A 20612-nucleotide genomic window follows, 5' to 3' on the forward strand; every position below is an offset into this window, starting at 1 on the left:
GAAACTTTAAATATATTTAAGACTAAAATAGATGTTTTTTTAGCTGCCAAGGGGATAAGGGGCTACGGGGAGAGGGCAGGGATATGGACCTAGGTATGGTTAGTATAGTAAGACCTGAGTGATCTCCTGGACAAGTGTCGATCGCCTGGATTGGGGTCGGAGAGGAATTTCCCGGATTTTTTTCCCGAATTGGACCTGGGTTTTTATCCGGTTTTTTGCCTCCCCCAGGAGATCGCGAGGTTCTTGGGGTGGAGAGGGGTGATAGCGGTATAAAGGGGAGGGTAGTGTCTTGTGTTCTGTGTCTTGTGTCTACTGTTTGTGGGTAAGTGTGTCTGTTTAGTGTTCAGCCATGAGCGAATGGCGGTGCGGGCTCGACGGACCTGGTGGTCTACTCTCGCACCTACTTTCTATGTTTCTATGTTTCTATGTTTCCCTGAAGATGGATAAGGAGGCATATGAGACGCTTGGCTTCATTAGATGGTATGTAGAATATAAAAACAGGACGTTGCTGTAAAGCTCTATAAACATTGCTGAGGCAACAAATGTAATACTATGTGCTCTTCTACATTGTACGAAAGATGTGTTTGCACTGGAGAGGGTGCAGAGGAGATTCACCAGATTGTAGCCTGTATTGGAGTGTTCATGTTATCAGGCAAGCCTGGATAGGCTATTTTTTATTTTTGTTGAGACTGAGGTGCCTGAAGGAGGTATAGAAGATTGAGGGCGTAGATAAGGTAGACAGTAAGAGATCGTTCTCCAGCAGAGTTGCAGACACCAGATGCTATTTCTTTAAGGTGAGGAGTAAGAGGGTTAAAGAGGATCCGATGAAATCGTTTTTTACCCAGAGACTGACTTTAACCTGTAACGCACTGCCTAAATGGATAATGGAGGCAGAGACTTTCAAAATATTTGAGAAGTATCTAGACGAGTACTTCAATTGGCAAGATGTAGAAGGTTATGGACTAGATACTGGTAAATGGGATTAGCAATTACATGGTGGTTGGCATGGACTTTATGGGCTAAAGAGCCTGTTTCTATACAATATGACAAGTAATTTATCATGTTGTATTTGCTATATTTTCAGCATAAAATGTGAAACATTTAGAATTGACATAATTTTGAAGTTCTTGGTTATAGCTAAGCATGTATTTGAATTGTAAGGTTAAATAGAAGGGGATGCTACAATATTTTGCTATCCATTTAATTTTACAAATCATGTACTTAGCCATAACCAAGAACTTTTAAGATTATATTAATTGTGAATATTCTATATTCAGCATAGAAAACAAAACATTGTCAGTACAACAGGTCCCTTGCCACAAAGTAATTGAGCGTATAAACTGGCTCTTCTCTCCCACCCTCCTCCCCCCATGTCCATTCCAGTTATCAATATAAAAAAAAGATACAGTGCTGAAGTAATTTTGTGGAGCTAATGGATGGGTGACGTTTTGTGTCTGGACGCTTCTTCACATTAATTGCAGTAGGGGGAGAAAACTGTAAAAGGGTTGGGACTGGTCAAAGCCTGGCAAGTGAGGGGTGGATTCATATGAGGGTATTTGATTGGCAGATGGGTGGAGTAAGTGATAAAGGCTTGAGGTGAAAGGAGACGAAAGGATGTCCGATAAGGAGAGCAGAGGAATGAAATGGAAAGTTCAAGGGAGGTATACAGGTGGAAGGGGACGGGAGAGGGAATGAGCGTGGGACAAGGGGCAGAATAGCAACGGTTCTATTTTATTAGGATTATAGTGGAGAAAATATTAGTAACTAAAATTACCATGTTATTAAATTAGCTTGTCTAAAGTAATTCAAGACCTAGCTGATTGAATTTGAGAAAATATTGTGAAAATTGAAATGGTACTAAACCAAAAGATGTTACAGAGGAACATTAATTTTTCACGGTCAAATGTTTAATTTATTTAATGGTAATTATTAAAACCTCTTTTGCAATCAAAAGACTAGTTGACTAGCATACAGGAATTAGTTCATACAAAAATTAAAAGAATTAGCGCAGATCCTGACAACATGCAAACGATAACAGATTTGAGAAAAAAGTAAGAACAAAACAAAAGGGTTTGAAAATAATCTTTCAAGTGATATCAAAATGACAAATTTGACAATTAGGAAAATGCTGGTGGGTTGGTGTAATAGTACTTCTGTAAACTGATAACAAAGTTGCAATCCTGTAATTGTAAAAATATACTGCAGTCGATTATTTTGTTTCACTGTAACATTTTCGTTTTTGTATTGAACTGTGACATCTCTAGTATTGAGTAAATAAAGGTTGTTCAGATGATAACTGTTGATCGTGTATCAATGAGTGATTTGTTTTGCAGAGAAAGCTGGAGATGGAAATTCCCTAAACGATTGTAAGAAACAAGAACATTTGCCTGCATGCAACTGTGCCTGTCATGGATCAGAAATGAATTTTGCTCCAACAGCAGCAAGAGGACAGGCCATTCCAGCTGTTGTAGAAACAGAAATAACTTCACCAAGTTTAAATCACGGTACTGGTTTGTTGCCTTCTATAATTTATTTATGACGTATACTCATAGTTTTTCTGGCTTTGTATCTGAGGAAGGACTAACGTATGATTCTTCAGCCATTTAATTCACATCTTCATTTGTGTGGAGTACCTTGTCCCTGCAATTAGTGATAAAATTAAAGAGATTTCAAAGAGTGCTTGAGTAAATGAGAGGTGAGGGAATTATGGTGTTGGAAAGACAATGCCCTTGAGGCAATGGAAAACAAGGATGAATATTCAAAATTTTTGGGTATTAAATGGTTGAAGACTGATAAAAGGGCGGAACCAGGAAACTGCAGACTCTTCCACTTGGGTCAAGGAAGAAATGCAGTTATTCCATGAGGTGTTGTTTTCTGTTTGCTTTCAAAACTCTTGTGATGTAGCTGGTAAAGAAATACATAAAAAATGTTGAACAAGTGAAGTCTGAAGAGTTTGAAGGATTGTGACAGTGGAAGGAAGTGTTGCTGAAGGAAATCAAAGGATATCATGATTTTTTAGACTGGAAACCTCACCCAGCTGATCACGTTTTTACTGACTCCTAGTAGAGCAATCCCATCAGTCCTATTATACCATCCTATCCCCAGAGCCTGAAAGTTATTTTCCTTTCAGGTACTGACTCATTCCCTTCCAAAGGCACTGGCTGCTTCTATTTCTATTGCTCACATTTGCCCAGATTAAACTCCATCTGCCATTTCTCAGCCCAGATCTGTAACTGAATCATATCCCGCTTATTGGGGAAATATTGCTTATTGCCTACGAGGTCAACGTTGTTTTGTTTACATCTTTCTTTAATCTGTCCACATATCTGTTCCTTTAATGGTTTGGAGGATTGTAGTATAATCCCACATCAATGATTGCACCTTTCTTATTTTTGATTTCTACCCATATTTCCTCAGTGGATAATCCCTTCAGTATATCCCCCTGAGTACAGTTGTGACATTCTCCCTGAATGGTAAAGCAACTCCTTCATCTCTTACTTCCCTCTCTAAACTAAAATCTGTGAATTTTATATTCTAATTACTGAGTTAAAGTTCTTTGGTGCATATCACTCGTGATTTTCATCCAAAATTTTAAATCTATACCCTGCAATGGGAAGAGTGTCATATCTTTGTCTAAGCCAGTCATGATCTTATACACTGCCATCATATCTACATTCCACCTTTATTTTGTCCAAGGAAAACATGCCCAGCGTTTACACTCTTCCCATTGCAGGGCACTGATTTAAAACTTTGGATGAAAACCACGAGTGAGATGCACTGAATAACTTTTTTTACTCCGTAATTAGAATATGAAATTCACAGACTTTAGGTAAGAGGTGAAGGAGTTGTTTTACCTATCAGAGAGAATGCTACAACTGCACTCAGAGGGGATATACTGAAGGGATTTCATTCTAACCAGTAAATCTTTATCGTGCCATCCACTTAGAATCTTCCTAAACTGGGCAATCAGAAATGGACAATACTTCAATTATGGCGTAACCAGTAATTTGTGCTGTTCAGCATGAGCTCTCTGCATTTGTCCTCTTTGCCTCTGTTTATGAATCCCTACATCCTGCATGCATTGTTAATCCATCTGAAGACACGCCCCAGCCTGAAAAGGTTGTGTGTTCATTCCTTCCACACATGCTGCCTGTCCCGCTTAGTTCCTCCTTAGTATGTTTTGCTTTATTAATTGTCCTTTTAACACGCTCTTCTACTTTGTTCACAAGCACACCCAGGTTATTTTGGTTCGGCAAGGCTTTTGGACATGCCATTCAGCATCTGTTATTTCCCATTATTCTTTCTACCAATGTGTATTATTTCAGACATTTATATCAAATTTCATCTGTTGCTTTACTGTCCATTCAGCCAACCTGTCTATGTGGGGGAAAGGGAATATTGAAAGAGTGGAGGACATTACAGCGGCTGTGTTGGTAATTTTTTTGCACTGCTTTGAGGTGCCTATTGTTTAGTTTTAGAGATACAGCGCAGAAACAGGCCTTTCGGCCCATCGAGTCTGCACCGACCAACGATTCCCTCACACACTAGGGACAATCTTTTTTTTTTTTAATAACCTGCCAAGTAACCTACAAACCAGTACATCTTTGGAATGTGGGACGAGTCCGAAGATTTCAGTGAAAACCCATGCAGGTCACGGGGAGAACGTACAAACTCCATACAGCCAACTACCTTTGGTCAGGATTGAACCCGGGTCTCTGGCGCACTGCTATGCCTCAGTGTTGCCTGTGTTAGGGATGTTTATGAGAGGCCATGGGTCACTGCTGCTCTCCAGATCATGAGCTTGGCTTGAGTTTTCCACAAGCAGCTCTTTTGTATTGGGGTAGTGGAAGCACAGGTTGATTTCATCTTCCTTCACTGATAGGTGGCTTCTGACATATGGGAATTGATCCATATTGACCAGAGTTTGGTTGGGATTCTCAATTGTGCAGTTTGAACAACTGGCCCAGTTTGGTTGAGGATGCTGTCTTCCAGATATGTGGGATGAAGGTCTATATTTTTATACGCTCAGCCTCCAAACAATAAGGGACCAAGAACCACGAAGAACCAAGAACAAGATTATTGTTTGAGTTTTGTGGCTTGATGACTTTGTTGCTTGGTTTTAAAGTGGAGGTAATGAAGTCTGAACAGTTTTACACTTGTCCTATGAATTACCTTAACCCCAGCAGGAAGCTTGTTGATGTGAGGTGAAATATTTCTCAGGAGAATATGACCTTACGAAGAGAGTTGTGCAACAATACAGTATTTCACAACCTCTGTCTGTATTGGCTTCGTGGTGCAAGACTGTGGATGTCTTTGGGAATTATAATTTAATTACCTAGCAGTGGTGTAAATGCTTTGTACAGAGCAATCAGAGAAATTAAATAGTTGGCCAATAATTGTGTACATTCAAATATTCTGCACTAGGTAAGAAGAGAGAGCTACTGAATTAAATAGCATTGGAGGAATTAAATAATAAGTTCACAAGACACAGGAGCAGAATTAGGCCATTCAGCCCATTAAGTCTGTTTTGCCTTTCGATCGTGGCTGATCTATTTTTCCTTCTTGGCCCCATTCTCCTGCCTTCTCCCAGTAACCTTTGACACCCTTCCTAATCAATCTCCGCTTTAAAAATACCCAATGACTTGGCTTCCATTGCCTTCTCTAGCAATGAATTCCACAGATTCATCACTTTCTGGCTGAAGAATTTTCTCCTTGTCTCTATTCTAAAGATACGTCCTTTTGTCCTTTGCCCTCTGGTTCTGGACTCTCCCACGTGAAAACATCCTCTCCACATCCACTTTATCTAGGCCTTTCATTATTGGGGAGGGTTCAATGAGTTCTCCCTTCATCCTTCTAAACTCCAGCGAGTAGAGGCCCAGAGCCATCAAATGCTCCTCGTGCATTAACCCAATCATCCCCAGGATTATTCTCGTAAACCTCTTCTGCATCCTCTCCAACCCCAGCACATCCTTCCTCAGATAAGATGCCCATATACATACATGAGAAACAGAGGGTATTTAGGAGAGAGCAGGACCATTCATAGAAGGGATAAGGCTTTTCTATTTGTCATGTCAAGGAAGGAAGTAAATAACAGGGTTGTGGAATTAATATGTTGTTACCAACATATTAATTGTAGAGCCACAGAACTAAAAACCTTTAGGCCAACTATAAAACAAAGAAGGGAACTAGCGGGATGGAATAATTGAAGTAAATAATTTATCAATGTGATAGATAGATAAATAAATAATTTGGCCAGAAGGTTGTTAAGGGCCTGTCCCACTTGCGTGTCCTTGGCACCGTGGAGGTTCCAGTTGCAGAGCTGCGGACTTACCATCGTGGGGCTGGCCGGCTTTGGAGCGTGGAGAGCTGTGGTGGCGCGCGGCTGTGACCCGACTCCGGAGCTCGGAGGCTCCAGCCGCAGGTCCGGTGGACGGTGACATCGAGAGCTCACAGGTCCATGGTGGGAGACCGCTTTTCGGAGCTCCCACAACGGCAACTTCTCCCGCCCGAGTTGCGGGGTTGAAAATGACCTGGGGCGGGTCCTTGCATCGCCCGGTGCAGCTTTGACAGCCGCGGGACTTGCCATCGCCCGCCGGCGGCTCCGACATTTAGACCCGGAGCGGGGCCTTACATCGCCTGGCGCGGGACTTGCCATCTTCCGCCGGGGGCTCCAACATTAAGACCCTTAGCGGGGCCTTACATCGCCCGCCGGGACATGCCATTACCCGCCGGGGGCTTTAACATCGGGAGAAGAAATGGAACACGGGAGAGACAAGACTTTGCCTTCCATCACAGTGAGAAGGAGATTCACTGTGATGGATGTTTGTGTAAACTGTGTTGGCTGTGTGTCTTGGTTCTTTTCTTGTTGTATGACTGCAGAAAAGGGGTGGGAGATTGCAACCTTCACGTGGTCCGCCCTGTTCGACAAATGCAATCAACCCGGTGTGCACGATCAAATAGAACAAGTTGTCCTACAACTTTAGGCTGTGCACGCCATACGCAAGAAGAAGAAGAAGACTGCAGAAACCAAATTTCGTTTGAACTTCTTTTGAGGTTCAAATGACAATAAAATTGTATTGTACTGTATTATTGTATGGAGCCTTGGCGTACCACGATTTCACCATAAACTAGTGACATTGAATAATTATGAATAAAAAACAAAAAGGGATGTGAACTAGAGAAAAATGCGTGCAATTGCAAAAGCATAACTTAAGACCCTACAGAATGAAAGTACAACTTATTTAAAATAATACATAGAATTATTTGGGAAATAAGTAACAAGTTAATGCTATGGTGACATCTGGCAGTGAAATACTAGCATGACAAGCAGACAAACCTATTATGTTATAATTGAAGATAGACACAAAATGCTGGAGTAACTCAGTGGGACAGGCAGCATCTCTGGAGAGAAGGAATGGGTGACGTTTCGGTTCCAGACCCTTGTCTCGACCCGAAACATCACCCATTCCTTTTATACAGAGTTGCTGCCTGTTCCGCTGAGTTACTCCAGCATTTTGTGTCTACGGTTTAAACCAGCATCTGCAGTTCCTTCTTTCACTATGTTACAAAATTGGTGCTGATAATGTTGAAAAGCTGTGATATATCAAATTAATTTCTGAGCATAGGAAGTGTGCACTATCTGCAAGGCATTAACATTGGCCAAGGAAAAACTTTTAAACTTTTCACCACCTTCACTTGTCTATGATGCCACCTTTTTTAATGCAATTTGTAAACATATATGTTCTGTTTCTTGGTTGAGCACCAAGCTTGCATATTGTAGGCCTTGTCTTCCCAGGTCATCAAGTCAAACCCAGGAAATTGTGACAGCCAATGTCTTTTTCCACCTGTTCATTTTACAGGACTATCTTTAGGCAGCCAATTGTTGTATGACAAGGTAGATCTGGGTTACTTGACTGTTAATTGCCATATATTCAAACTTGGCCTGGTTGCTAATTATAATACCTCATTGTCGACATGTATGGTTAAATAACATTATGTTGTGTAGGTCAGGAAGTTGCAGGAAGCTAAGTTTCTTGATGAAGTGTCAAGAAAGGGGAACACATTTGTAACAAGTAGAGGAGACCAGGAGGTTCAATGTCTTAGTAAACATGGAGCAAAAACATCTGCTTGAAATCTAAAACAATAACAAAAAATGCTAGAAATATTTGGCAGTATCAGTCGAAGGAGCAGAGCTGATGTTTTAGGTCCAGGACCCTTCATCAAGAATAAACCTTTCTAATTAAGGGTCTTTGACCTGAAATGTCAACTGTTTTTCTCTTCCTAATCATGCTTCTTGACCTGCTAGTTTTTTCAGTTCTGTAAACTTGGCATTTTATAGACGTGACCAGCCTGAACCAAACCCATTCCATTTTGCTTTTTTTTGTGTGTAGGTAACAATAGCTAAGGAAACATACTTTTTAGTGTGGAATTGTATTGTTTATATGCAGCATAATTATGTTTGTTTTTATTTTCCAGATGCTGCATGTAGTTCAAGGAATACATTATCTTCCAAACTGCGGACCATGATGAAAGCAGCTTTTAATAAAAGTGATGATGATTTTCAATCAGAAAAAAAGCGGATGCGTATGCCTTCAAATGATCCAAAGGTATTACCCTTTTTCATACTGTTATTTGTATGAGTTAACAAGTCACTTGATTTCTCCTAATTAGATTGATATAATGGTTGAATTCTGACATTTATTTCCTCTGGTAATACAACATAATTCTTGGAGGAGATGATAATCAAAAAATAATTCCTTTTTGTGGAGATTTAGCAGGATGTAGGGTTAGAAATAAGAATGGCTGTTGGAGTTAAAAAGCTTGTGTCAATTTGATGTATTATTCTGGTCAGAATAAGTAGTTTGAGAAAGGCGTAGTTTGAGAAATGGGTTAAAGAAGATAAAATAAACTTTCAAGTGAAAATATTAATTAAACAGACAAGGTCATACATTTATAGTCTCTCATGTTGGAGAGACAAGAGACTGCACATGCTGGAATCTTGAATAAAAAAATAAACTAGCTCCAGAAGGGTCCCAACACACACTGTCCAGTTCCCTCCACAGATGCTACCTGACTACCGTGTTCTTCCAGCATTTTGATTTTCAGTCTCTTGTATTGCAACCTATACAGCCAAACACATTTGCCAATTAAACTAATAAGTAAGGAAAGAGCAACAACGTGACAGGTTTTTAGATATCATTGGATTTTAACTGAAAGATGAAATTGTCCTCTAACAGTTTTGCAAGAAAGTCTCAAATAAATGTGCAACAATGTGACTCCAACAACAACTTTTATTATGCAGGAAGTCCCAGCTAGCTTCCCTGGAGTATTTTTAATTAAACAATTGATACCAAACCATGTTAGGGCAGGTATCCGAAAGATTAATATAAACTTTTTAAAATGGTGTCTTAGAAGGAGGAAAGAGGGTTTGTGGAGGGAATTCCAGAAAGTGGATATATGTGATGGATTGATTGATTATTACGGATTTTCAAAAATGCAGGATTAGAAAGGCGCAGAGACCTTGGAAGGCTTTGGGGCTGGAGGAGATTGGAGAAATGTGGAGGGATTTGAAAACTAGGATGAGAATTTAAAAACGGAAGCCTTGCTTACCCGGGATCCAGTGTAGGTCAGCAGAAACATGGCTAAAAAGAGATTGGAATGTGATGGCAGTTGAGACATGGAGTTTCAGATGGCTTGCAGTTTATGTATGTATGCAGTTGGCTTGCAGTTTATGTATGTATGCAGAGTAAATTTGAAAAGCTTGGATGAGGGCTTTAGCATCAATTAAGCTGAGGTTGCATTGGGGATAACTAAGCTATTTGATTGCACAGCAAGAACAAAACCTATTTCTACTTGTCTGATTCTATATATTTTTTAATTTAATGCTCTTGGAAAAATCTTATTGTTCACTGTTTTCAATTAGATTTCAGATTGCTCATTTCTAAATTGTTTGATCTTCTGAGATAAATTGAAAATAAAATGACCAGAAAATAAATATCTTGGAGATTTAATCATTAGTTTACATTTCAGTGTTAAACATACATTGTTCTTAGAAATAAATCACAAAAAAATATTTCCAGCAATTAACACTCTTTCCACTTCCTGTTTTTGGTAAAATTAAGTACGTAGAAGATGGTACGAAAGGATCCCATTTTTCCTTGATGTTACTTTACAGGTTCGAAAGCGGAGGTGCTTTGAGAAAGGAGTGTGTTATATTGATGAAGATAATACTACTTTGGAGGAAGGGAATGTTGGATCATGCGAGACAAATTTGAATTATGTGGCCCAACATGTTCCACATTCACCAGAGGTAATTTTTGGCAATGTTCTAAATATCAAAATTAATTAGTGGTGAAATGCTCAATTTTAGAATAGTCTCATAAGCAGATTATAATATCTTTATTAATTTATTTTTTGGGTTGTGGGCTTAATGTCAAAACCAGCATATCATATCTGGAACAAAAATCTGGAGGTAATGGAAATGTGAAGAACACTGGAAAAATGTATCAAGTCGAGCAGCATCAATGGAAAGAGAAATAATGAGGTGTCAAGGATCCTTAACACATTCTCTTTGTTCCTTCTGTCTATCACATGCTTGTTTTCTCACATTTCCGATTCTGTTTTCTTTTTTCACACAAGCTGCTTGACCCAAAGAGTGCTTCTAGCATATTCTGTTTTATTTTGCTCACTATTTTTCACCAATCCCTGGTTGTCCTTGGTGGTGGTGAGCCTCAGTGGTCCTATCTGATGAAAATAATCCCACAATTACATTGGACTGATTTTCAAGATTTAGAGCATATGTCAATGAAATGACAGGAATACAAAGAACTGCAGATTTTGGTTATGCCAAAAAAACATAAAGTGCTGGATTAACTCAGCAGGTCAGACGGCATCTTTGGAATACATAGATGGATGATATTTTGGGTCGGAACCCTTCAGACTAATTGTAGTGCAGATCATAAAACCTTGTTTGAGAATTCATGACAATAATTTTGAAGTTGACTTTTGACCAGTCGGGGTAATATTGATATGATTTATAATCTGAATGTTATATTTTAAATGAGAATTAAATATTTCATATTAAAATTATATAATTTGGTTGCTTGGTTTATAGTGTGGCAGTGAAGATTACCACAGACGGAGGTTAGGTTCAGGAGTAGACGATTAAGCCCTTTTGAAATCTATACCTTTAAATCTTGGCTGACGTGATTTAACTGATTTATTCAGCCAACCATGAGATGCCTGACCAGCTTAAGACAGAGTGACATTCCTTGAACCTTTTGTTTAAAAATTGATACAAAACTAGAAATTGGGCCAAATGCAGGCAAATGGCACTAGCCAAGAATACCAACTTGATGGGCATGGACAAGATGGGCTGAAGTGCCTGTTTCCATGCTGTGTGGCTCTATGACTCTGACTTTGAAAGGGATAACAATGACCCCTGATCTTAGATTCTGATGCTGACATCATCACCATCCTTCGAGATAAAAAGCCTCTGGTCCAGATGGCTTACCTGGCCGAGTACTAAGGACTACTTTGAGCCAACTGGCTGGAGTATTCAAGAATGTCTTTAACTTCTCACTTCTGCGGTCTGATGTTCCCACCTGCTGCAATGTCCACTGTCCGGAAGCTCTTGCATCCACCATAATGAAATGCTTCAAGAGGTTGGTTCGAGCATAAATCAACTTCTCCCTCAGAAATGACTTGGAACTGCTTGAGTTAGCTTATCAGAGTAGGACAATGCCAGATGCTATTTCAATGGTTCTCCACTCTGTTCTGGAGCATCTGGCTAACAGGAACACATACGTCAAAGTGCTGTTCATTGAATACTGCTTGACGTTCAACACTATCATTCCCACCAAACGCTTCCAGAACTTTGTGTTGTGATCAAGATTCCAGCATCTACATTTTCTTATGTTTGACCAGTTGAAGGCAAGCTTGGTACACCAGTCATTGAAAGTAGGCATGCAGGTGCAGCAGGCAGTGAAGAAAGCGAATGGCATGTTGGCATTCGTAGCAAAAGGATTTGAGTATAGGAGCAGGGAGATTCTACTGCAGTTGTACAGGGTCTTGGTGAGACCACACCTGGAGTATTGCGTACAGTTTTGGTCTCCAAATCTGAGGAAAGACATTCTTGCCATAGAGGGAGTACAGAGAAGGTTCACCAGACTGATTCCTGGGATGTCAGGACTTTCATATGAAGAAAGACTGGATAGACTCGCCTTGTACTCGCTAGAATTTACAAGATTGACGGGGGATCTTATAGAAACTTACAAAATTCTTAAGGGGTTGGACAGGCTAGATGCAGGAAGATTGTTCCCGATGTTGGGGAAGTCCAGGACAAGGGGTCACAGTTTAAGGATAAAGGGGAAATCCTTTAGGACCGAGATGAGAAAACCGTTTTTCACTCAGAGAGTGGTGAATCTCTGGAACTCCCTGCCACAGAAGGTAGTTGAGGCCAGTTCATTGGCTATATTTAAGAGGGAGTTAGATGTGGCCCTTGTGGCTAAAGGGATCAGGGGGTATGGAGAGAGGGCAGGTATAGGATACTGAGTTGGATGATCAGCCATGATCATATTGAATGGCGGTGCAGGCTCGAAGGGCCGAATGGCCTACTCCTGCACCTATTTTTTATTTTTCTATGTTAGCACTGTAATTAAGACGGTGAAAGCACAGTATATGGGAAGGGTCACGCAAGTCTTTTAAAAGGAGTGGAGATATCCTTGGTTCTGAAAACTACTGCTTACATTTTTTTCCCCAATGAGCCAATGAAATTCACCGGTCAGCACCGGCTACAACCTACGAGAACCTACGACCTCCTGGCATCCCACTAGGACCTCCTGGTGACCCACCCCATACGGCACGAGAATTCTCGCCACATTCCATGGCGGCTTCATTCTGGCTGCCGCTAATTTTTCAACATGTTTCGCGGTAACCATAATGAGGCCGCGACTAGTTCCCAGAATGCGGGAACTCCTCACGACCATGACGGCGAATCCCTGGCAACTACCCGTGAACATGTGGCGACCATGTGGTGACTGCATAGTCTCCTGCAGTCGCCTAAAAAGTCGCCTAAGTGGGACAGGCCCATTAGGAAGTTTGGCATGTCCACGACAACTATCACCAACTTCTATGGATGCACCATAGAAAGCATTGTATCAGGATGCATCGCAGCTTGATTTGTGAAAAGCTCCATCCAAGACCGCAAGAATTTGCAGCAAACTGTGGACGCAGCCCAGACCGTCACGTCACACAAACCAACCTCCTATTAACTCAATTTACACCTCACGCTGCCTTGGCAAGGCCAGCAGCATAATCGAGGATTAGTCGCACCCTGACCACTCCCTCTTCTCCCCTCTCCCATCAGGCAAAAGGTGTAGCAGAGCTGCCAAGTAGTACGCGATAAGAATACTGATGTACGATTTTGTGTTGTTAAATACGGATTTTAAATATGGAGTTCAGTTCAGTCTGAAGACCGGTCTCGACCAGAAACGTCACCCATTCCTTCTCTCCAGAGTCGCTGCCTGTTCCGCTCCATGTTTAAACAGAGCGCTATCAGTTTAACGCGTGGGAATTTAAACGAAGACCTGTCGGCTGGAGCGCTGTGGAATCTAAATATAGAGCTTCCGGCTGGAGCGCTATGGGCTTTAAACATAGTGCTATGGGCTTTACACTGTTTAGGAAAATTCTCCTATAACAATGAGTCTTTGGAATTCTCTTTGAGCCTTTGATTATTTTTCAGGCAGTGGTAGAATTCTGGATAAGCCTAGTGGTGAAAGGTTACCAGTGGGATTGCAGTTACATTGGGATTGGCCTTGATCAATCAATCAATATCAATATGTTTTATTCGAAATGATTTAACGGAACAGTGGGTGGGCTCAAGGGGGAGGGAGGGGTGGAGAGAGGGAGAGGGGAGGGAGAGGGAGAAGGAGTTAAGGAGAGAGGGAGGGAGGGCATAAGAGAGGGAGGGAGAAAAATAGGAAGGAGAGAGGGAGGAAGAGAGAGAAAGAGGGGGAGGGGAGGGGGGGAGGGAGAGGGAGGAAGGAGGGTGAGCGAGGAAGGAGGGAGAGAGAGAGATGGAGCGGGAAGCTTCCAAAATGGCTTCTACATCATCATCTAGTGCTAAAAGCAGGAAGCAGCCATTCAAACAGCAGTATACAAAGAGATGGCAATGAATGCACTGTCAAGTAAGGTACGTAGAAGACATGTCAATTGGCAGCAAAGTTATGCATTCTTGTACTCTTACATGGATATGATCGCACATTTAAAAAATAAATTATTTTCAGCAAAATGGCACCGTGTAAAAATACTGATTTCCTCAGCAAAATACTGATTTTCAGGTACTAGAATACTGAAATGCTCTGACAAAACTTGGCAGCTCTGGTGGAGGTGTAAAAATGCACAGCACCAGATTCTGGGACAGTTTCTTCCCAGCTGTTATCAGGCAACTAAATCATCCTACCACAACCAGAGAGCACTGCTGATCTACTATCTACCTCTTTAGTGACCCTCATACTATCCTTGATCGGTCCTTTCTGACTTTACCTTGCACTAAACGTCGTTCCCTTATCATGTATCTATACATTGTAAATGGCCCGATTGTAATCATGTATTATCTGTCTGCTGACTGGTTAGCACGCATCAAAAGCTTTTCACTGTACCTTGGTACATGGGATAATAAACTAAACTAAACTGAACTACAGTTTGGCCTTACCAAAGGCCCTGCTGGTGTCCATATCGACAAAGTCTACCACACTGCCCTTTTCAACCTTTTCGGTAACCTCTGCAAAAATGTTATCCAAATTTGTGAGGAACTATTTCCCATGTACAAATCCATGTCTGATTTACCAACTGTTTCTATAAACTGACATTTTGATCGAGAATATTCAATTATGTGGGAAGCTAAAACTATTCCCATGATGTATATTTATTTTATTTAAAGAACCCTATGAGCTTCTGTCACAGAGGATGGCGCCAGCAATGGCTGCCTCGCCAGCAGCTGTTAGTGCTTTCACCCTTTTTGTTATTTTTAGTGTGTCTAATTGCATGTTTAAATGTTTCTTAGTATGTCTTATGTGGGGGGTGGTGGGGGGGAATAGGGGGAAACAATTTCTCAGTCGCTTACCTGGACGGAGATGCGTCTTTCCTCCGTGTCGCATCTTTGCCCCACCCCCCTCTCGGCCTACCAACTGGATTGGCACGGCCTTTCCTACCGGAGACCGGCCAGAGCTTCAGTGGCGGCACAGCACTGAATTATCATCGCGGAGTGGGACAATGCCTTGCTGGGGATCGGCTGTGTTGGGCCTGCTGACTTTAACAACGTGGAGCTGTGGTCTGTTGAGCTTCTAGCCGCGGGCGCGATGCTGACTTTAACATCGCGGAGGCCTGAGATCTTTTGCCGGGGGGGTCACCAATGTTGGAGCTGCGCCCAGCTCAGCCTGTGGACTTCGGAAGCCGCGGTCTCCAGTAAGAAGTAGCCGATTCGTAAACTTCAAGCCGCGAGTATGTTCCTCCGTTCCGACACCGGAGTTCCAATCATCCCGGCGAGAGGGACTGCACATCGGGCCATCCGTAGCGGCGACTGCGAAGGGTTCAAAGGCCCCGACCACGGGCGAACAAAGATGACTGAACTTTATTGTCCTCCATCACAGTGGGGAAATGTTGATTCTGCTGTGGTGGATGTTTATGTTAAACTCTATTGTGTATTGTGTTCTTTTTATTTGTATGGCTGTATGGTAACTCAAATATCACTGTACCAATTGGTACATGTGACAATAAATATGAATTTGAACAGACTACTGAATCAAGTGTTAACACCTAAATTGTGTGGAAATTTAGGCCATTTTGGACGGACGACAAAAATAAATAACACTTTTTTGTTCTTGTGAACTGTTAAGCGACCTAAAATATTTGGGGTTAATATTTTAAATATCAGTTTATTTATGGCTTTTATTTATATGCAACTGTAAAATAATAGAATTGACTTTTGAGCTAAATTGTGAACAATTAGAATGTGGTTTTCCATTACAGTCTGACTATCATGCAGGTGCACCTAAATTAAAGTAATACTGTAGAGCAAATTATTTCCACCCAATGAATAAACTAACAGGCACTAAGCCGAAATGCATTTGATCTGTCTTGCTCCTTGCATTGACTCACTGGGGGTCTACCCAACGGCTGTGCTTTTTGCCATCCAGCAGTACCTAATGTCCTTGCTTACGAAGTAGAGTGGAATGTGAGCAGTCAATTGGACAGTGGATCCCAAGGCCTGTCCTGATTTCTACTTGCATCCTTTTGAAAACCTGTTTACTTTAACAATTTCTAATTATTTCTGATAATTAGTGACACCTAAAACAGTGAAATATATTTCATAAATTGAAAAGAACAATTAAAAATTGAATGATTAATTTAAGAACATACTAATAAAGTGATCGAAATTAACATGAAGCAACATTTCAAAAATAATTAAGTCCAACAATAAATATCAACAACAAAGGGTGAAGTATGTTGATTATTTAGCAATATTTTTTCAAAATGCAGATGAAGTTTTAAAGTAAATTAGAACTATAAATTCATACTGTGAATGAATGTATGAATTTCATTGGAAATAATGTTCAGTCTGAAAAAATCATTGTGTTGTTCAACTCTATGAACAGTAGGGGGTGCTGTTGTTCTGTGGTAGCAAGCGTAGTTATATTAAATAGTTCACTGTTGATGCTCAAAGGTTTGCTGAACTAATCATGTAAGATCTATTTGAAACTTATTGACTATACAAAGGAGAACGTTCTAGTTATCCTTTTTTTCTCCTTAGAATGTGTTTTTCATCTTACTTTTCAGATTCCTAAGAGGTTGACAATGCAGAAGGCATAATTTGGCCCATTCTATTTAAAGCAGCTTATTTTTTTCAGACCAAACCCTTACTGCCCTGTTCTCTTCATCCAGTTCTAATTTGGCTTCAAATGTTTATTTGCGTATCTTTAAAGACCTAATAATCCTTGCCTAAATATTCCTCGCGGCAAATCATTCTATGCTCTATGGTGCATTAATAATGTTCTCCTTACATTTTACCACATCCTTCAAGCAATAATCATTGATGTCCAAATCAAAAATAGAAAGATTATATTTGTAAAATTAAAATTTGGAAAAAAGAAAACTGTGCCTGATCTTAATCTGCTAATTGAATACCAAGTACTTTGGGGGTTTATAGAAAATCAAAAGACAATTGGCTGACTTAAAGAGTTATTCATGTCAGCTCTTGGTCAGTATATTTCCGATTGCGAAGGTAAACCAAAGACCTGTGAAATTTTAAATATTTCAAAAATTTATCGAAGACTTCTAAAAGTCTTTTGCCAATTCATTGAAGTTTTAACATCCCAATTTGCAGATGCTTAGAGTATGAACGGGTTAATGTTATGTTTGTGTTGGTCTTGTTAAAATATATATGCAGTTAATTTTAGAACAGCTGTTCTCCATTTGTAATGCCATTTATCACTGCTGCAGAAAATATCAAGGATCTGAAACTCAAACTCTTCCCAGTCCCAACTTGAAATAGCAGCACATTAAAATATTCATAGGCAATTAATATTGGTTATACAAGTCAATGTTCTGGACGCCCGCAGCGGCGACTGGGGAGGGTTGAGGTCCCGACCACGGGGGAAAATGGAGGAGGACTGGCCAAATTTTGTGCCTTCCACCACAGTGATGAATGCTGTGGTGGATGTTTGTGTTCAAATTTTATTGTGTTTTTGTGTGTTCTTTCTCATTGTACCGCTGCTGGCAAATTCATTTCACTTGCACTTTATGTGCAATGTGACAAATAAAACTGATTGTTGTTGTTGTTGTTGTTGTTAATGAGAAAATGTTGACAAAATAGCTCGATAGAGATTTTGTTAAAAACAAGGTTAACTGAAGAAATATTAAATGTCCAGAACTATCCATACTGGAACTGTTCTCATGTGAGTGTAATGTGGTACTTACCAGGCATCCATATTTCTGAAGATAAACTTTTAAAACAATCGTTATATCTAGAGGTACAAGGATCCAGAATTTAAAAAAAAGAATTCTCTTTGTGCCGAAAATGCAAACTTTGCTAATAAGTTAAGTTACAAACTATTTTGTAATTATAAAATGAAGGAGGCTTTAGTTTAGAAAGATTGTATAATAAAGTGTGAATGTTTTTTAATGTTATTGTTAAAGTACTTCTAATATTTTTCCATATATATGTGGAATAGTGGTTCAAATTGGTTACCCACATAGCATGACAGATCTTTAAAGTAAAATCGAACCTAAGTTTTTAATTTGCACCGACTACAACGTTTGCTGTTTTTTAACCATTCTTTTCATTTATTTATGGAAACACAAGGAACTGCAGATGCTAGAATCTTTTTATGTAACTGTTCTCAACAAATGCATTTTTGTACACAACACATGTTTTGATATAGATCATTGTACTACTGGGCAGAACTGTGTTCAGCTGAATAGGTGCACACAGTTGTAATGTGAATAGATTTCACAAGTGATCTCCAATTTATTAATATTGAGCAATAATCTGTGGAACAGAGAACTGTGAGTTAGGGAGCTATCATGAATTAGGTATCATTGCAGAAGGTTTAATGAAGGAAAGGGAGAAAGAAATTGGAAAGGAAAAAAAATAAGGAAGAAAAAGTAGAAAGAATAATGGGTAAAAAGAAAAACGGGCAGCAAGGAAAAAAACTGCATAAAATGAGAGGACAATATATTAGGCATTTATTTCAATATAGTCTAAGATTTGCTAATGTTGTTCAGAAAGAAAATTACAAAAAATAACATATACGGTTTATTTGAAAAGTTAAAAATATAAATCACATACAACAAGACATCAACCATGGCAATGGTCCATACTTTGCCGTCAAAATCATGATATGGCTTTTGGTGCCCATCATAATTTATGCACAACCTAAATAGGAGGCAGGCCTAAGTCATTTAACTCCCTTAAACCTATTACATCTGATGGCAGGTGTGCCGTTGTTCAGCATTTGAAGTCTGAGGTGAACTGTCTGTTGTTTGCTTTGCAATTCATATGCTTTGAACAACATGAAGCACCTGCACTTCCAAGATGATAGTGAACTAACGCCTTAAAAAGTCAGACCTGCTCTGAAATAAAACGTCTTTTTTGCAGCTAGTTAAGGTGAATATTGAATTAAAGATTGATTTATTTTGGATTATCTTATAATGTGCTGCATATCATAATAAATACTGCCAGTGAGCATCCTAGGCAATGGAAATTAATTATTGAAAGTATTAACATGCTTTTGCATTAAAAACAGTACATTTTTAAAGCACCTAAAAAAAATGTTTTGCTTCTCTCATTTGTTCCTTTCATGTCTATCACTTTTCTGATTTAGATTTGATTTCAACCACATTCATTTGCATGCCTTTCTGCACACTGGTGGATTAAAAACACAGTTCCTTGCTTTCTCTAGTCAGCTTTGCGATGTCACATTTTAGAACATAGAATAGTACATCATAGTTTCTGAATTTCTCACAGTTACATTATGTACTTAGACTTCCAAGCAATTTACAGAACCATTTATCTTCAGAATTAAATAGTCTAGGGCAAGTTAGAGTAATGGTATTGAATGCTCTTTGCTGCCCACTTACAGGAAATCGTGCCCAGGTTCCTCATGAAAACATTGCAAAGTTCTATTCAACAGTTTTGAACGTTGCTGCTGTTCGCATGAAATAATTAGCATACCTCAGCTAACTAATATTGCAGAATGGGGTTTGTGAAGAAGACACCAAAAGAAGGATGCCACTTTAATTTGGTGTTTTTGGAAGATTAACTAATAAATTTAAATTTAGAAATATTTTGCTAAAATTGAAAGTATCTCTATTATTAATTGGATTTGTGTAACAAGAAGATCAAAATTAACAATGATTATAAATTACCAATTAATTAGCAATGTAAATACATCAATAAAGATATACAGAGTTTACAGAACTTAAAGCATGAAACTAGTCTGCATTGAATGTATGTAGACACATGTATGTAGGTGATGAGTATGATATCTCCTATTTTAGCAACGTGGTCTTGCACATATCATGGTATTGGTCTGTCTTCAAAAAACTAATATTTCCCACAAAAATGCAAATTAATGAGAATTCAATAACACTGATCAGGAAAAATATTTATTCCTATTCAGTGAAATATAACAAGAAACAGTTCTTAACGACTTTAAAAAAACCAAAACAGATATTTGCTGAAGGTTTTGTAGATTATGGGATAGAAAAGTTTATTGTATTTGAATTTTGATTGCTTGATGAGAAAGACCTACAAATTCTCATCAAGCAGGTTTTTATTATAGTATCCTATTTTCTTGTGACACACTACTTGAGTGAAGAACCGCAAGTTCTGAGAATTGTAAAAGTACTTAGTACATCCAGCGGTACAGTGAAAAGAATCCTAGTCCATGTGGCAGTCTTTCACACAATGCTGTATTGCATAGAGGTTTCCTTACACTCTTCATAATAGATTAAGAACGACTTCAATTACAAACTTCTGGAGACTGGCAGTCTGTTACAATGGAAGTCATAGCAGTGTCTGAGAGTAATTTACAGTAATAGGATGAAGAAAG

At 39.5% G+C, this 20612-nt stretch overlaps 1 protein-coding gene across 1 annotated transcript in view; it reads left to right on the forward strand.

The window, feature by feature from the left end:
• The window catches only part of brip1 (BRCA1 interacting helicase 1), a 233200-nt gene that overhangs the window by 5605 nt on the left and 206983 nt on the right, over positions 1 to 20612 (forward strand). The window contains 4 exon segments of the mRNA XM_033046369.1: positions 2334 to 2504; positions 8476 to 8606; positions 10175 to 10309; positions 11114 to 11142. Of these exon segments, the coding sequence (XP_032902260.1) occupies positions 2334 to 2504; positions 8476 to 8606; positions 10175 to 10309; positions 11114 to 11142 (466 nt within the window).

Source organism: Amblyraja radiata, chromosome 28, assembly GCF_010909765.2.
Source record: "Amblyraja radiata isolate CabotCenter1 chromosome 28, sAmbRad1.1.pri, whole genome shotgun sequence".
NCBI classification, from domain to species: domain Eukaryota; kingdom Metazoa; phylum Chordata; class Chondrichthyes; order Rajiformes; family Rajidae; genus Amblyraja; species Amblyraja radiata.